The following is a 16,243-nucleotide window of genomic DNA, read 5'->3' as shown; positions in this document are numbered from 1 at the left end:
TTCACCCCCGGCCGGGGTTGCTCCCGTGCGCCGCCTGCGCTGGGGAACGTTTGAATGACTGTAGCCCGGAGGGACTGGGGAAGGAGGGCCCTCTCTCCCCTCTGGACGCGAGGATGGGGGCCCCAAGCTACTGAGCCCGCCCCGGCGCACCGCCTCCCTCGGCGCGGCCGCCCGCGCCCCGCGGCGGGCACGGCCCCGCGCTCCCCCGGCCGCCCCTCCCCCCCGGCGCGCGGCAGTCTCCGCTGCGCTCCCCCCGCCCGGCACGGCCGCGAGCCGCGGCGCGCAGCGCGCCTGCGCGGGGCGGTGTCTCCGGAGAACTCCTACCGCCCGGCGCCGCCGCCATTTTGGTGCTCGGCTCTGAGAGGGGAGGGAACCGACAGGAGAAAGCGGGAGCCCGGCGCTTCTGCCTCCCCCGCCCCCCCCCCCCCCCGTCTGGCTCCGGCGCTGAGGCACCGTAGCAGGCTACCCTCGCCACTTTCCCGGGCCTCCTGTCCTTGTTGGCTGCCGCTGCTCTTCGCCACCCGCCCAGCCGGGCCCGCCGCAGGCCTGAGAGGGAGGCGGGAAGGATGCCCTGCACACCCCGCCGCTGAGGGAGACTCGGGGGCCCTGACCGCCGCGCCTGGCCAGCCCCACCCCAGCCGCTCCTCGGTCCTTCGCCTCCAGAGGCACGGAGCTTCCTTCTCCCTTATCCCCCTTTCCCTGGGCTTCCTATCTCCTGGGCTGGGCACTAGCCGCTTCCTCCTAGCCCCCAGCCCTCTCCGCCTCCCAGGCCTCCTTGCCCAGGCCTTCCCTTCTCCGGGTCTTTTCCTCCGCCTGGGCCTTCGGGCTTTTCACCTTCCTTCCCCCTCTCCCTTCCCCTTCCCCACCCGGAGCCATGTCCTCCGCCGCTCGTTTCGATTCGTCGGACCGCTCCAGCTGGTACGTGGGCCCGGTGTCTCGGGCGGAGGCGCAGACGCGGTTGCAAGGGCAGCGGCATGGCATGTTCCTAGTGCGGGACTCGTCCACCTGCCCGGGGGACTACGTGCTCTCCGTGTCCGAGAACTCCCGCGTTTCCCACTACATTATTAACTCCTTGCCCAACCGCCGCTTTAAGATCGGCGACCAGGAGTTTGAGCACCTCCCCGCCCTGCTGGAGTTCTACAAGATCCACTACCTGGACACCACCACCCTCATCGAGCCTGCGCCCAGGTGAGTGCCACCCTCCCTTTGCCCCACCCACTGCCATCTCTGCTCGGGGTGGCGCAAGGAGGGGGGTGTCTTAGTCCAGCGTAGTAGCTCCAGGATCTTTAACACTGGATGTAGGGCCATGCTGTGTATACTAAGGAGACGTTTGTTTATGGCCATCTTTTGGAGCTGTTTATAAGAGTCATCCTTCTTAGCACTGTTGATGTCAGTGACCATTCTGGGTTGCTCTTTCAGTTAAATCGTCCGTATAATGCACGGGGCCTGCACTTACAGTGTGTGTAGGCATATGTAAAGGTACCCCATCCATCTCTATACCACTGCTTTGCAAGAGGGTGTGGTCGTGCTTTGTGTCAACCTTTTCTTCTGGTATTGTCCTTCTGTTCCTAGGATGGTTGAGAAGCTGGTTCAGAGGTCTTCTCCTCAGTGATTGAAGTACAGCCTTTGAGCTTAAGTTGCTGTCTGCCCCTGCATCCACATTGATTACAATAGAACAGGCCTTTATGTGATTAGGTGGATTCACCCTGTTAAGTCAGCTTTAATACATTCTAGGACAGCATTTCCCAAACTTCAAGTGGCATTTCCACCCCTCAAAATGTAAAACATTTATTTCTCAGTTTGGTTATGGCACTGTTCATCTACATCTGCATGCTGCGTGCACTACACTGAGAAATGCTATTCTAGGAGGATTGGAAAACGTGACTTGGCTATGAGCTCATTCTTTGTCCTGTTCCCAACATGGGACATACCTGCAACTTGCATCAGTAAACTGCTTATCAAGAACTCTAGAACATACTCCTTATTTTTAATTAATAAAGCCTTTCCCAGTATCTTATTTCAAAGCTTTTGGGCTTCCTGGATAGAATGAAGTGAAATAAAAGCTAGAAAAGTAGTGACACATTAAAAAAAGAAATTCACATTGGTTTGCTTCTAAATTCCGCAGTTTAAAGTCTTACTATGTTTTGCAGATTATCAAAGTCTTAGGGAAGAAGAATAACTTTGAGATTTATAATCACAATTTAGCATAGGCTAGTTCTTAACGACAATCAGTAAGTTGTCAAAGGTTGACAATAGCATGTCAAGTTGAAAAACTCAAGTGGTCAAAAAAAGTCTTTCTGTAACGCTGTCAGGTGGTAGCAGGAATGTGACAGAAAGCACTAGCTTCAAGAACTCTTGTTCTGGGTAGAGAATCTTCTAGGTAGTGATTGTGCTGTGGCTAGAGAGGAGTAGGTGAAAAAGAAAAATCACTTTCACCATTGCAGAAATGCTTAAATGGAGCTGCCTAGTTTTATGTGCATGGTTAAACTTTTGGATAGTTGGGAGGAAAAAAGCCTACACTGAAGCAATCTTTATGCTTATCTCAGTTCTCCTTAACCTGGATACTGTTGTGCCTTTCTGGATGTAAAAACTTGTTCTTAGTCATTTATGGCAATGACTGACTTGGCTTTCTCAAAACACTTAAACTTGGCTGATTCCATTTGCTCACTTGGTATTAGTGAAGAGTTTTGTGTGAAACATTTTATGAACATTTTAGTACCACATTATTTTCAAGGTTTTGATTGCATATTGTTCTTGGCATATACAGACAGATGGGACCTAGCTGGCTGTGAACTGACAAGCTTTTTTCTAAAGCAACAAATGGAATTGACTAGGTGGTTTTCCTTAGCATGATTTTTGTTCTAAACTCTCTCAGAAAAATCAATGACATGGTTGATGGTTTGAAATTCTGTTTGAAGGAGACTTCCTGCTGCAAGAGGGAGGATGAGAGGTAGCATTTCTAGATTTTTTTTTTTCATTTATTTTTAGTTAGTGGACTAGATGTAGAATAGTGGTGGACAGGTATGTGCTTCAGAACTGTTATTGCTAATGCTTATTTCTCTGGCATTTTCAGGGCAACATCGCACTCAGGTGCTTGTGCTTTTGAAGGCTGTTGATTGTTTTAATTTCATAAAGTACAGTATGAAGAGATGGTTTTCGTTGCAGGATTAAGTAGTTTGTTGTATATAGCCATACAACACTTTCAGCTTTTGGAACTGACGTTTTAAACTTGTAAAACAGTTGAAAACTGACTGTTTAAGCTTTCTGTTTTGTGTCAGTAGTGAGCTCTGACCATCATTGCAGATGTTCCTGAGCTCTTCCTTATGCAGAGTAACTGCTCTCTAAAGGGTTTCCAAACTCCCCCAGCTTTGGCTGCAGCAGGGTATGCTTCTGGCACATCTTGCAAAAATCATAGGGGTTTGACTTCCATCTTATTTTGCAAGTAGCAAGGAGAATTGAAGTAGGCTAATGACATGCATTCTTGCTATCATAGTTTAGTTAATAAGCATCTGCTATGGCCTATATGTGTTAAGATTTCTGACAGCTGCTTTGAATAAAATGTATAAAAGTTATGATGAAAATAGATTGCAAAATAGTCTCATTTGATGAACAATCTTAGATATCACAGACAATGAAGTGACTGTATTGGACAGATGATGGGCATAGTAATAAACAATGATGTGAATAAATTAAAGGTAATATTATGGTTAATAAGGCAAAGGAATATTTCTAGATGGTTAATTTTTTTCAATTCTTACTCCATTCTTACCAGCGGATGCAACTATTTCATACTGTCTTTGATGAAGATGTCACTTTTAGGTTATTAGGTATTTAAATATGCAGTAAAGATAAGTACCTTGAAACTAATAATTTTTCTGTTATAGCAACCCATAGAGAGTAGAAGTTGTACAAATAAGATTAGGGAGCTTAATTCCATATTACTTTCCAGAAAAGAGGGGGAAAGTGTGTCCTAAAAACACAGGATCTGCTAATCTTTTCTTAAAGAAAGGAGTTTTCAGTATAAATATGACTGTCTGTTCCCAGAATTCTGCATGTAAGTAGTAGGATTCAGTTAGAAAGATGCTTTACTAACAATCAGAAAGACAACATTGGACTTCTAGCTTTCAATTAGAAAACTCTGCTTATCATACCCTCCTCTTACTTTTGTTCCCTTTTTCCACTATGTTCCCTCAAGTCTGGCATTTAGAGTTACTGAATTCTTTAGAAGTGGATGCTGAAGTTAAAAATGTGATGGAAGACAACTATTTAGCTCTCCAAGAGCCCTTCCACCCCAGGTTACCCAAATAATTTTAATTTGCTTTTATGTATCATGACTAATAACTGAAGCTATAGAATTAATTTTATTCTGCCATAAGATCCTCACTACAATCCAAAACAGGTGGATGAAGATTTTGCATTATTTCTCCCCATTTTCTGCATCCATGATAGATTTTTATTGGTTTTCTGGAAAAGCTAATTTGGGTATTTAAGTCATTACTTCAGAGTAGGAGTTACTCATGAAATGCCTCACAGTGCTACCAAGCCAATACGTTTTTTACAAAGCTGAAAAAGTAATTCTCCTCTGATTGGTGTTCCTACTGTAAAACTGGTACTTAGCTTTGTTACTGGAAATACTAAACAATAGCTATTGCTTATCCCAAATCTTTTCTAAACTTAGGTATCCAAGTCCACCAATGGGATCTGGATCTGCCCCTGCTATGTCCACTGCAGAAGAAAATGTGGAGTATGTTCGGACTCTCTATGACTTTCCTGGCAATGATGCTGAGGATCTTCCATTTAAAAAGGGCGAGATACTGGTAATTGTAGAGAAGCCAGAAGAACAGTGGTGGAGCGCCAGAAACAAAGATGGTCGGATTGGGATGATTCCTGTTCCTTATGTAGAAAAGCTAGTCAGATCTTCTCATGGGAAGCATGGAAACAGGAATTCCAACAGTTATGGTATTCCAGAACCAGCCCATGCTTATGCTCAGCCTCAAACTGCAAGTCCCCTTCCGTCAGTATCCAGTACACCTGGAGCAGTGATCAATCCTCTGCCATCAACACAGAATGGACCAGTCTATGCCAAAGCTATCCAAAAGAGAGTACCCTGTGCTTATGACAAGACTGCGCTGGCATTAGAGGTAGGTTTTTCCTCTCAAGTCTTACGGGTTTCAATTTTTTTGTAAAATACGAAACTAAAAATTATTAGTGGCAAAGTTGGTGTGGATGACTTCATATGGAGTCTGCTTATCTATGTCAAGGGACTGGGAAGTTAGGTTACATTCTGAAGAAATATCTACAAAAATTGCTTCATCTACACCACTTCCTTTGAGAAAAGTGACCAAGTTACTTCAGGACCTGTATTTACCCTCTCTTGCCTGTTCAACAGTGCAAATATGTTACAAGGGTAGCGGAGTGTATACATCCTGCTGTGGAACTAAGTACTAGTGAGAGGATGACTTTGTTTCTGCCTCTAATATTGGGGAAGGAAAGAGATATTTCATTAGCATTGCAGAATATTCCACGTTGAGAACTGGCAGTAGAATCCTTCAGAGAAAGGTAAGGATTGCTGACAAACACAGTCTTTCTGATCCTCAGTTATAGTACAAGGTGCACTTGAGTATCTGGTGCTGAGAGCTGAAATCTGGGCAGGAATATATCAGTACTCTAGTCCCTTTTACTTTGGTTTTCAAGAGTGGAATTTGGGAAACCTTAAGACCTAAATTAGGGGCAAGGGCGTTAGATGAAAGGGTGTAGCGTAGCCTCTGAACTTGTGCTGAACCTTTAATAAGTTCCTGTGCTTGCCAAAGCATTTTTTAATTTTATTTTTATTAGGGATGTCTTTAAGACTTTAGAGCTTTATTCTTTAAATGGTAAAGAATTCATGTTACAATTCTAGTTTAACTGGCATAAATGATGGATTGGAAGAAGTTCTTAAAGCTATATCCAGAACACCAAGACTGTTACTTTTACATTTGGATTATACTGAAGTTAACTCATAGTTCAAAAATGTCTTACCTGAAAAAAGTGCTAGTCTCAAAGATTAAATTTAAGCATGCTACTATACCTCGAGGAGCAAATGCAAGGAAACAAGCAAAGGAAACAACACCATTTTAGCAAGTAAAATAATAGGGGTTTTAAAAGTATTTTTGAACTTTTCCTGTTCCTTTTTTACAATTTTTATGTAATTACTTTGCAAGTTAAATCTGTCACCTATAGCTGATACTTCTGAGTGAAATTTAAAGGTTGTATTTGTCACTTCTAGTTATTTATAATAGTTGTCTTAAGTGTTCTTCCTTCTGCATTTGTAAAATCTCTACATGTAACTGTTCTTACGGGGTTAAAAGTTAAATGTGTATCACTGGATTTTCCTTCAGTCTTACGAAATCTAGCTGCTTATTATTTGTGAACAGTGTGTGAAAATTATCACAGAGCAAAGTGTAAATTCACTGCCAACTGCACTGTACAGAAGATTCCTGCCAAAACTACTCATGCGTCTGAAAACAAAGCAAAGCAAGCAATTGATTTTGTTATGTTATGAATGTGTCATGGAGTTACTTCAGGGAACTTGCTTTGCTGCAGGGTAGGAGAATTGCTTGGAAGGAAGGCCCTCACAAATAGATTCTTCTGACTTGCTCTTTAGTGACCTAGTTAATCCTGTCATTTTAGCTACTCTAGTATACCAGTAAGATTAATTCTCTGACCAACATGTAGGCTTGAATTGTTTTGAACCTTCAAATTGCTGAAGTTTTGTTTGAGAGATTCTTCTCTTCCACTGAATTCTAGTCACTTATTGCCTCATGTCTTTGTGTCTCCCACCACTGGCATATTTTGTCTTCCTATGTAGTCTGTTTTCTTTGCAAGTGCACTTTAGCCACACTGTGGCTCCTCAAGAGGATTCAGAAGCAGAATGCTGGGAATTGATCTACACTTTCATTTAAAATCAGTGATTACAGCTTCTCCATATCTATACATGCATAGGGAACTTTAGCAACCTCATTATAGCAGTATTTTTTTGTCACATGTACTACTCTTGAAAGAAATCAGCTTATTTTCATGATCTTCTTTCAGATTGCCTAACACCTGCTTGGCCCTGATGATGTATTTAATCCTAGCCTTGTCAGGGCTCTACATGTCACTAACTAATCTGGACCATTTGAAGCTTCTATTTTGTAAGAGCACTAAAAGTAGCTAGTGGTAGAGAAAGAACAGGTTATGGGAACGTTTTTGGGGAAAAAAGTTAATGGTGTTCTTTCAGAATAGTAGTATTTGACAGTACGCTACCTTAATATAGATGTACTTTAAATAGCAGTTTAACTTGTACAGGTAGAACACCTTGTTAGTATAATTACACAGTGCCTGATTGTGTAATCTCATTTAAACTGATAAAACAATATGAGAGCAAAATATCTGTGTGCTGGCTCTTAGCTTTGTGTGGTCAGCACACAGACAGTACTTAAAAGGAAGAGAATACCAGCTGGAGTAAATAAAGCTATTGCGTAGTAATCTGCTCAACTTCCTTTTAAGTGGAGGGATGTCATTTTCCTGGGTTCAGCTTGAAAATGGGACAAGCTCTCTGCTTGCATGTCTAGTTTTTCTATTGTACATTATTGTTTACATAAGCTGTCAGAAGTTTTCTTAAAGAAAAGATAAAGATTCATAGCGTGTTACAGAGAGATTTGTTTTGTAAGGAAGGTATAATTATTTTTTTTTAAATACCATACAAGTAATATTTTTCATGTGAAACAAGTGAATATTCTACTGAAAATCTGAAACAAGATCTGTTTGGTTGGATAATGATGTGTGTTTAACTTTTAAATAGTACTTAAAGTGTGACAGTTTAAGGGCAACTACAATGTTGTTCCTGTAAGGATACTAGTTAATATGGCATTTATTACAATTTAGACCTTACTGGGATAAAATTATTTAGCATTCCTGTTGGTATTATTGAAGTCATTAACATTTAAATGTTGACTTGGTTCTACTGCATTATATACTCTACTTTCATTCTCTAAAATAAAAAATTAAAGTGATCTGTTTATAGACTAAAAAGTTTTAACTATAGCTACTATCTCAACACATACAGTTGGTATACATATAATTTTGGGCATCTCCCTGCACCAGTGAAAATTAGTAAAGCCAACAATAAATTATATGTATCTCTTAAGATCTACACATACTGTTGTCAGTTGAGTTAGTTACCTTGGCAGTTCAGATTTAATGTTTTTAATGGAATGATTGAAGTCTGCAGTTTCTCACTACAACCAACTTTACTACTAATGTGTGTAGTATTTTCATGGATACTGCAATAAAAAAACCTAAAACAACCAACCAAACCACACAAAAAAACCCCCAACCAAACCAACAACCAGTGACCCAGATCTGTTTCTCCTGTGCTTCTAGCCAAGAAGCAATTTCCTTCCTTTCTGGTGCTCTAGGGGAAGGAATATGAAGGACAGAGATAGTGTCCTGTATTTACTGGGATGAGAATGCTACATTACAGCGTTATGTACTGCTGTTCTTCAATCGTGCTTTTCTTTGGGAAAACTGGGAGGGCAGTCCTGTGTTCAAAGGTTATACAGGATAGCACTTTAACAAGGTGATGAATTCTGTAAGAGCAGAGATTCTTTAGCACTGCTACTGTGATATAGAGCAGCAAAGTCTACCTTAAAGTTTCTCAGCATTTAATAACCTGTAGTTCTATAGCCAGCCTGTTAATAATACGCTAATGAAGCCTTGTTTTGAACTGGCATGCTCTAACCACCACATGATGCATACGCAGTGCCCAGTAGACTAAGACCTGGTATACTTTACCTTAAAGGAGCTTATCTCTTGGTAGTTGGGTACTTCTTGTTTGGATCCAAGCAGTTGATTGATGGATAACTTCTAAACAATGAAGTTCTTTATGTCCAGCATAGTCAGTAGATAAACTAGTGGTAGATAATTCCCTTAAAATTAGTGAACTGTTTGAAGGTTGATGTGAACAACAAATTCCACATTCATTTATAAAATGGAATGAAACAGCGTAAGGAACCAGAAAATGGGAGACCAGCAGCAGCCACTAGACTTAATGTCTGCCATGTGTTTAAACAATGGTTCTTAAGTATATTGCAAACACTGTAATGGTGTCATAGACCATTTTGAAGGCAGTCGTAGTCCTAGAGTTCATCTCCACACTTAACATGACAGTGTTATGGAATCCGAAATTTATTTTTTTTAAACAAGAGCTTCACTGTATTTTTGTAGCAAAGTTTTTACTCTAATGATGGCTTTTTCTAGACCTGTACCAGCACTATAGTATTAAGTAGTTTATCTGTTCATGATATACCAAACATATACATTTATGTTTGCTAGTACAGAGTTAACCTGTCACTGAAATGTTTTGACGAAATAAATATCCATTCACCCTAATTATATAACTGACTTAGAATATTTCTATTGAGCTTGTTACAATTAGGTTACAGTTAACTTTTTTCCTCTTCAAAGCAAAGTTGAGACAAGTAGGGCAAAATGTGCTAGTAGTAGAACTTTCTTAATTGGGAAATTAGGCTACTTCTTCCACTAGCCGACAAGCATTGTGCTTTTCTTAAGCCAAGGAAGCTTAGTATTTCTGTCTTAAAATCTAAACCTTGGAGGTTAGATGCATTTTAATGTTTAAGCAAAATATTGAGCCTATACTTGTGTAGTGTGTTGATCGGGGAGCTTTAGTTCTGCCAACTATTGAATTGAAAGTGACATTGGCAGCAGGATTCCTGTGTCTGTGCTGACGTGCACCAACTTTTCAGTATTCTACCTTTGAAAATACAACTGACAATTACTTCGAAGATTTTGTGTGCAATCTTACTCTTTGTAACTTACTTTTCCAGTCAAAGTTATTGATGGTTCCCATCATGATAGTGCTGAGTGCCTCACAATTTAATATACATTCACCCTCAGAACTGTTTGCAGAGTTTGTTTTCAGATGAAACTGAAAGCAACACAGATAACCTAGCCAAGACTCTGTGCTACAGTGAGATTCAGTGTGGCTCAAGAATGATGGTCTTTGGGAGTTCTGAGCTCTCCATGTTTGTACAGTCATCACAGCTGGCTTAATCAGATGGAGGCAAGCTACCATCATTTAATGAAAAGCAGCACTTTATCTGCAGTGCTGCAACTCCCAACTCTGGCACTTGACCTGGCTATACTTAAAATGCAAACTTCTGTTGTTAGATTAATTGCATCTAGGGCTTCAACATTTCTGTGCTGCCCTTTGACCTGCTTTCATGTCTCGAGAATGGTTGAAGGTCTTTCCAATGAACTACTTGATTCTCTGGTTTGTGCATCAACTATTATTTTTCTGGCACACAACATCAGAAAGTGAGGGATAATTAACCTGTGCTTTCAGCCTGTTGGTTTCTTGAATCTTCTAACATGTAAAGCACCAGCTACTTCAGTGTCATGTTGTCCTGTTTGCAGTGCAACTGAACTCTGCCTCATTTGTGTAGCTCAGCTTTGTACCTTTTGGGGATATCAAGTAATTTTTTAAGTGTTGAACCTTGTTTATTCTTCTCTGTAACAGGCAGCTGGCCTGAACAATTGTTTGGGTTTTGGTACTAATGCTAGTGTTACCAAAGAAGGTGAGTTGTGACACCAGTTAGGATACAAACTGAGATTCAACACCCCCTAAATTCCAGAGCGCAGTATGTTTTCTATAGCTATTGACCCAGTGAGCAAAAATGATGATTTAGAGTTTTTTAATGGATTTTTATCTCCTTAAACTTGTATTACAGAACTCTATCAGCCGTAGAACTCTTAACATACAACTGTTGGAGTATCTGTAAAACACGCTGAATTGGTTGACTGTGTGACTAAAATGGCATGCAGGAAACCTTTTGCAGTGTATGAATCAGCTTCAAATGGAAGACAGGTATGGAAGAATCTAGAGTGAATGAAGTAACCTTTCTGACTGGCATGTTCCACAGCTTGTGTTTCCCCAGGGCTTTGAATTCATGCTGTAACAGGGACATAATGAAAGGATGCTATCTAAAATACGTTTTGATTTTTATCATTTGGGTGGAACCAAATGGCTGCATTTCAGAAGTATTACTCATTTCAGCAGTTGATACTTCCATCCAGTGATGCTGGCATGCTTTACAAGTGAATTAACGTATCTGAGAGATGCTGAAACTAAGGAAGTATTATCCTAATTTATAGATAAGGGCCATGAGCTGTCCAGAGTCATACAGGAAGTTTGTGGCAGAGATGAGAATAGAACCAGGTCTCCTGACTCTGTCCTGTGCCTAATCATAAGACAATCCTTCTGCCTGGCTTAAAATGTTCTCTGAAAAAAATAGTGCATTAAATAAGGTTAGTGGGAGATGACATCTCAGCTGACCATATTATAGATGCTTTAAAAATAATTTACCAAATATTGCTTTTAGTTAGTATTTTGGGGAAGAAATACATTGAGGGACTACTTGACCAGATTCTTCTAGACATTGTCAAATGGAGGTCTTTTAACATAAGATCCATGAATTATTCTACCATGACATAAAGGTTCCTTCTCCAAAAATCTTGTTTCAACATGCTGTTTCATTTAATCTTCTCAGGGGAAATGCATTTTTTTAATATATCACAAGAGGATATTCAGAAACTTTCATTAAAAAACAAAAACAATCCACCACTCAAATCAAACTACTATTCCACTGGTTCTTGGCATATGGGAGTATTTTTTGAGCAGCTTTTGTCAGCTAGCACTTTTTAATGGCAAATAGTGATTTGTAGCAACTTTGCCCACCCAGCATTCTAAAGAACATTTTACATTGTTAATCTACATGGCAGTTTGTTGCAGTGCAGTAGACTTACAATGTAGATTTTTCTTCCACTCCGCTGAAGCAAGACTTCCATACCTATTTATGTTGTGGAAATCATTCCGAGACAAATTGAAGGCTATCTTTTTCTAGAGATTCAAAATGAATAATGGATCAATCTCTACAGCATGTGAGCAGAATTAAATTGTCAGACTCTCAGAAAATGCAAGTCCATGTTTTTGATGCAGTGTACTACAGATTATTTTTTTTCGTCCCATGAATAAGATTAAAGTGTGTGAGAGTGGATTGGTTCTACAGTGTGGCACAAATGCAGTTTCTTACCAGGTTTTAACTGTTGTGATGTTGGCTGCGTCTTCTTGAATTTGGGTCTAAAACTTGGAACTTGGATCTCTCTTCAAGGGTTATTTAAATCTAGCAATGTAACACTGAGTATTTTTAGAAGTTGTGAGCCTTTTCGTGAAGAGACATTTGTTAGGTTCCTGTTTAGGTCATCTTGTTACTATTTAAAGCTTTCTCTAGCCTTTCTATTCAGTGCAGTCTGACAAATTGTGCCTCTTAGCAAATACACAGTTAAAGCATGCTGCAGTAGTCTGTGAAGAGATGAAATCCAGTCAAATTAATGCTATATGTATGTGCTAACTATCATGGGCAGTGTATAACTACTTAATAGTATATGCTGGCTTCATGCCTGATTTTTAGGAACAGCTTAAGTAAAGATGTCCACTTAAAGTAATATCGTCTCAGTTATTATCCAGGAACTTACGTGAGTTCAGAGGGTCTTCTCTGCTTTTAAAAGCACAAGATTACAATTGTTCCACGTGTGACAGTCTCAAAGGGAGACTGTAGGCAGGTTGTACGTGGACAACCCAAGTAGTGGAGGAAGCAACACATTTTGCTTAAATGTCTAATTTCATTCTAATACGCAACGTAAATCTCTAAGAAGAGTTTCAAAGGTTGAGAAATTTTATTTTAAGAGATATAACACTGCTTGACTGCCAAGGAGTTTATTATAGTGCTTTAAACTTCACGTAAGGAGTCTTGCTTCTGAGTGATCTTCAAAAAATATCTATTGGAGTAGTGGTAACTACTTTAAATCGGCTTCAGATCATCTGAATGATGTCAGCAACATGCATGCTATTTTGTAAACTCAGGGTTTCTTTCTTTAAGGGAAAATATACAGGTCTTACCTAAAAAGTTTTAATCTAAGGCCCTTGGCCAAGGTCCTTAAACTATCTGCATCACGTCTGAATTTTACTATTTATTTAGATAATGTAGACAAATTGTTTATACATACTGTATCAGGACTAAAATTTAGTTCTTTCTTCAATAAGAAGATCAAAGCTAGTTACCTTTGGATTCCACAGAAGTAGCTTGGTAAGCTGAGACTCGACTACAAAGAGCTTGGTCCTACTTTGGGGAAGAAATTTACAGTTTGCCATTGGTCATAGGCCGGTTCTACTTCTTGTGACAGTAGTTATCAGCTGCTAATGTCACTTGTCTAATATTTACTATGGTTACCACACAGAGTAAATTAAGTAAACAGGAAGGGAGGTGTAAAGCTAGAGAGCTGCTGCAACAGACCACATGTTCAGCTATTCTGAAGCATTTAAGGGAGAAATGACTATTTAGCTAGTCCTGAACACTACTTGTTCAAATTGGCTATTTTGCTTTCTAAGTTACCCTAATCCAAATTAAATACAAGCATTGAACAGGGATAAGAGTACAATTTATCATTCGGGCTGATGTTTCTTGCTCGATCACAGTTTAGCTTTTCATATCTTTCACTGCCAAATAAGAAGGCACAGAGTTATGGTAGAAAAGGCTTGACATGTCATCATGCCTGTTTCAAATTCTTCAGCAGGAAGCAGAGGTGAAAACAACAAATAAAGCTACAATCTGTACATCTAATACTTTAAAAAAATAAAGTTTGAAACTGCTTTTTGCCAGCTTCAGAAGTGTACCATTATTTTGGAAAACTACGGTAGCCTCTTGGTGATAATCAGAACTAGAACTGCAGTAATGGTTTCTTTGCCATAGGAATCTCTCTTTGAAAAACTAAATTTCCTTTGAAATAAGCCAGCTGATGCTAAAACCAGTATGAGTACTGTGCCCTTTTGAATGGATGTTGCATCTCATTATTGATGGTAGCTTTAGTGATGTTAATTTATATCTAAGCTAAATATATTGTTGCATGAAGCTGTAACCTTTCCTATAGGAAAAAGTGTAGTTCAATTTATCTGAACATGTAAATACACATTTAGTTAAAAGCCTGAATAAGAGTGCAGACAACATTACCACATTTAGCAGAAAAATGTTGGTGTCTTAGTTAAGCAAAAGTAACTTTTCTTTTCAGTTGATCCTTATGCCAAGAAGAGGGTGGAGGGTTTTTTTCCCTATGATGGGCTTGTATTTGTTCCTCTTAATTTGATTTGTATTAGAGGTGGGATTCCCATGTGTGATTTTTTTTTTTTTTTTTTTACATTATGCAGGTTGGTGATATTGTGAAGGTTACAAGGATGAACATAAACGGTCAGTGGGAAGGAGAAGTCAACGGTCGAAAAGGGCTCTTCCCATTCACGCATGTCAAAATATTTGACCCTCAAAACCCAGATGAGAACGAATGATTCCCTCTGCCCAATTTACACTGCTGCTTCATTTTCCTGGCTATCATTAGCATTGTTTGAGGTGGGATGATGACTTAATGGCACATTGCTAGCATTGCCCAATTTCCAGCTTGCTGCAGTTTGACGGTTCTTTTAATATACATTTGGAATACATACAACTGAAGTCACTGCCTGACCTTCATACCATAGTTGCGCCATCCAGAATTTAGTTTCACTTTTAAAACTCTGTTGGGCCTTAAGCTGGAGAAGACTGAACCAGAATATAGCAGAGAAGTATGGGAAGAAAACCTTTTCTGTTGAGACTTCCATGGACATTTTCTGGCTTGCTCAGTAGGAAAAGCCCTAATCTTAGATCAAACATGCGACTTGTGCATTACTGTCCAACAAAAAGCAACAATAAAAATGCAATTTTAGGACTGAGGAAGACTTAGTTTTAAGAGAACCTGTCCTAAGGTAGTACATTTAAAATGATGGTCTCTTTAAAGGACAATAATTGAAGCTTATGTATTCTAAGCAGTTGTATTAGAAGCTGCTCTTTTCTGTTACTCTTAAGCTTGTTGTTGACCTTCCTGAAACAGTGTGTGTTAAATGCAAATAACCATTGATTGAGCTGCATTGAAGCCGAGGCATTTATTTATAAGGAAACTTAGGAGGGGTTGATACTTGTAACCTGTTTTTGGCATACTTAATGCATTTCTGTTGATATTTGCAAGCACTAACTGTAGAAAGTGAGCTTTAAAGGGAAACACTTTGGCCTGGTCTACATACAGCTCTTCTGCAGTGTTGAAAATGTAGTTTTACTAGTATAGAAGCGCTTGTCACCAAGCTGTTACTTGGTGGACAGGCTGATCAGATTGCCATGGTGTGGAGAGGTAGGAAAGGAGTGGGACAGAAGAATTTGGTAAATACTAATAAAATCCTCTTATTTAAGCATACACCTTTTATACTCATTTCTCTACAGGCTCCCTTCTCTCTCCAAAGTTTCCTAGCTATGCCAGCCCCAGCTTGTTGAAAACTACTTTTCAAACACAGTACCTTTTTTCTAGGGTGTCTCCATGTTGCTGTGCTTCTTTTCCAGAGCTGCTTCCATCATCTTTTTTTCTTCCCTCTTTTTCCTTGCTTGCATCCCATGTCCTCTGTATGCCACCATCTTTTTTTACCCTTCCACATGAGTTGGCTCTGGTTTATATATGCCCCAGATCTGTCCCCCCTCCCAGCATCCTCTAGAAACTGGTTAATTGGAGTCAGCTGCCTGTGTTCGCCCATGTGATAAATTAACGCTCAGGCTGGAGGAGGCCACAAAGGTGTCTATTATCAGTATAGCTTCTTTCCCTTTTTCTGTATGTAAGCTGTACTGCTGTAATTGTACTTACAGCAGGGAAGTACACGGCTGCAGCTAAATAAGTACAATTCATGCCCTTCAGGTTTAAGTCCTTAGCCTGTGTACAGGATATGAAAGCTTAGGTACAGTGATATCCTGTGCTGCCTTCTTTAAATGTGTTTTCTAGGTGAACTGGAATGCTCTTTTAAAAATAATTGAACACTGAATTAATGGAATGCACATCTGCAAAGACTACAACTACAAAACCTCCCTTTTCAGACAGTCTGCTTAAAGAAGAATGTCTGTTGCAGAAGCCGACAGGAAAACAGCAGCCCCAATTTTTCAACTTTTGAAGGCTGTCAATTGTAGCAAAATGAGAAACCGCAGAATCTCACTGGTTCTTCTAAATGTCAAATTTTGTAAAAGTTGTTGTCTTAAGTTCCAGCATGTTTTCTTATTTCTCTGTGTTGCTTGATCCTAATAAAAGC

The 16,243-nt window shown here is 40.0% G+C and overlaps 1 protein-coding gene across 1 annotated transcript; it reads left to right on the top strand.

Annotated features, from left to right (window-relative positions):
- Positions 1-874: 874 nt before the first annotated feature.
- On the top strand, positions 875-14,969 carry CRKL (CRK like proto-oncogene, adaptor protein; the record flags this gene model as incomplete). Its single annotated transcript, XM_082007488.1, has 3 exons — positions 875-1,188; positions 4,679-5,141; positions 14,300-14,969. 3 exons carry the CDS (start codon positions 875-877, stop codon positions 14,432-14,434), a joined length of 912 nt encoding a protein of 303 aa, XP_081863614.1. The 3' UTR covers positions 14,435-14,969.
- Positions 14,970-16,243: the final 1,274 nt, after the last annotated feature.

Source organism: Phaethon aethereus (assembly GCF_964289735.1).
Source record: "Phaethon aethereus genome assembly, chromosome: 17".
NCBI classification, from domain to species: domain Eukaryota; kingdom Metazoa; phylum Chordata; class Aves; order Phaethontiformes; family Phaethontidae; genus Phaethon; species Phaethon aethereus.
This window is presented reverse-complemented; position numbering and strand designations above follow the sequence as displayed.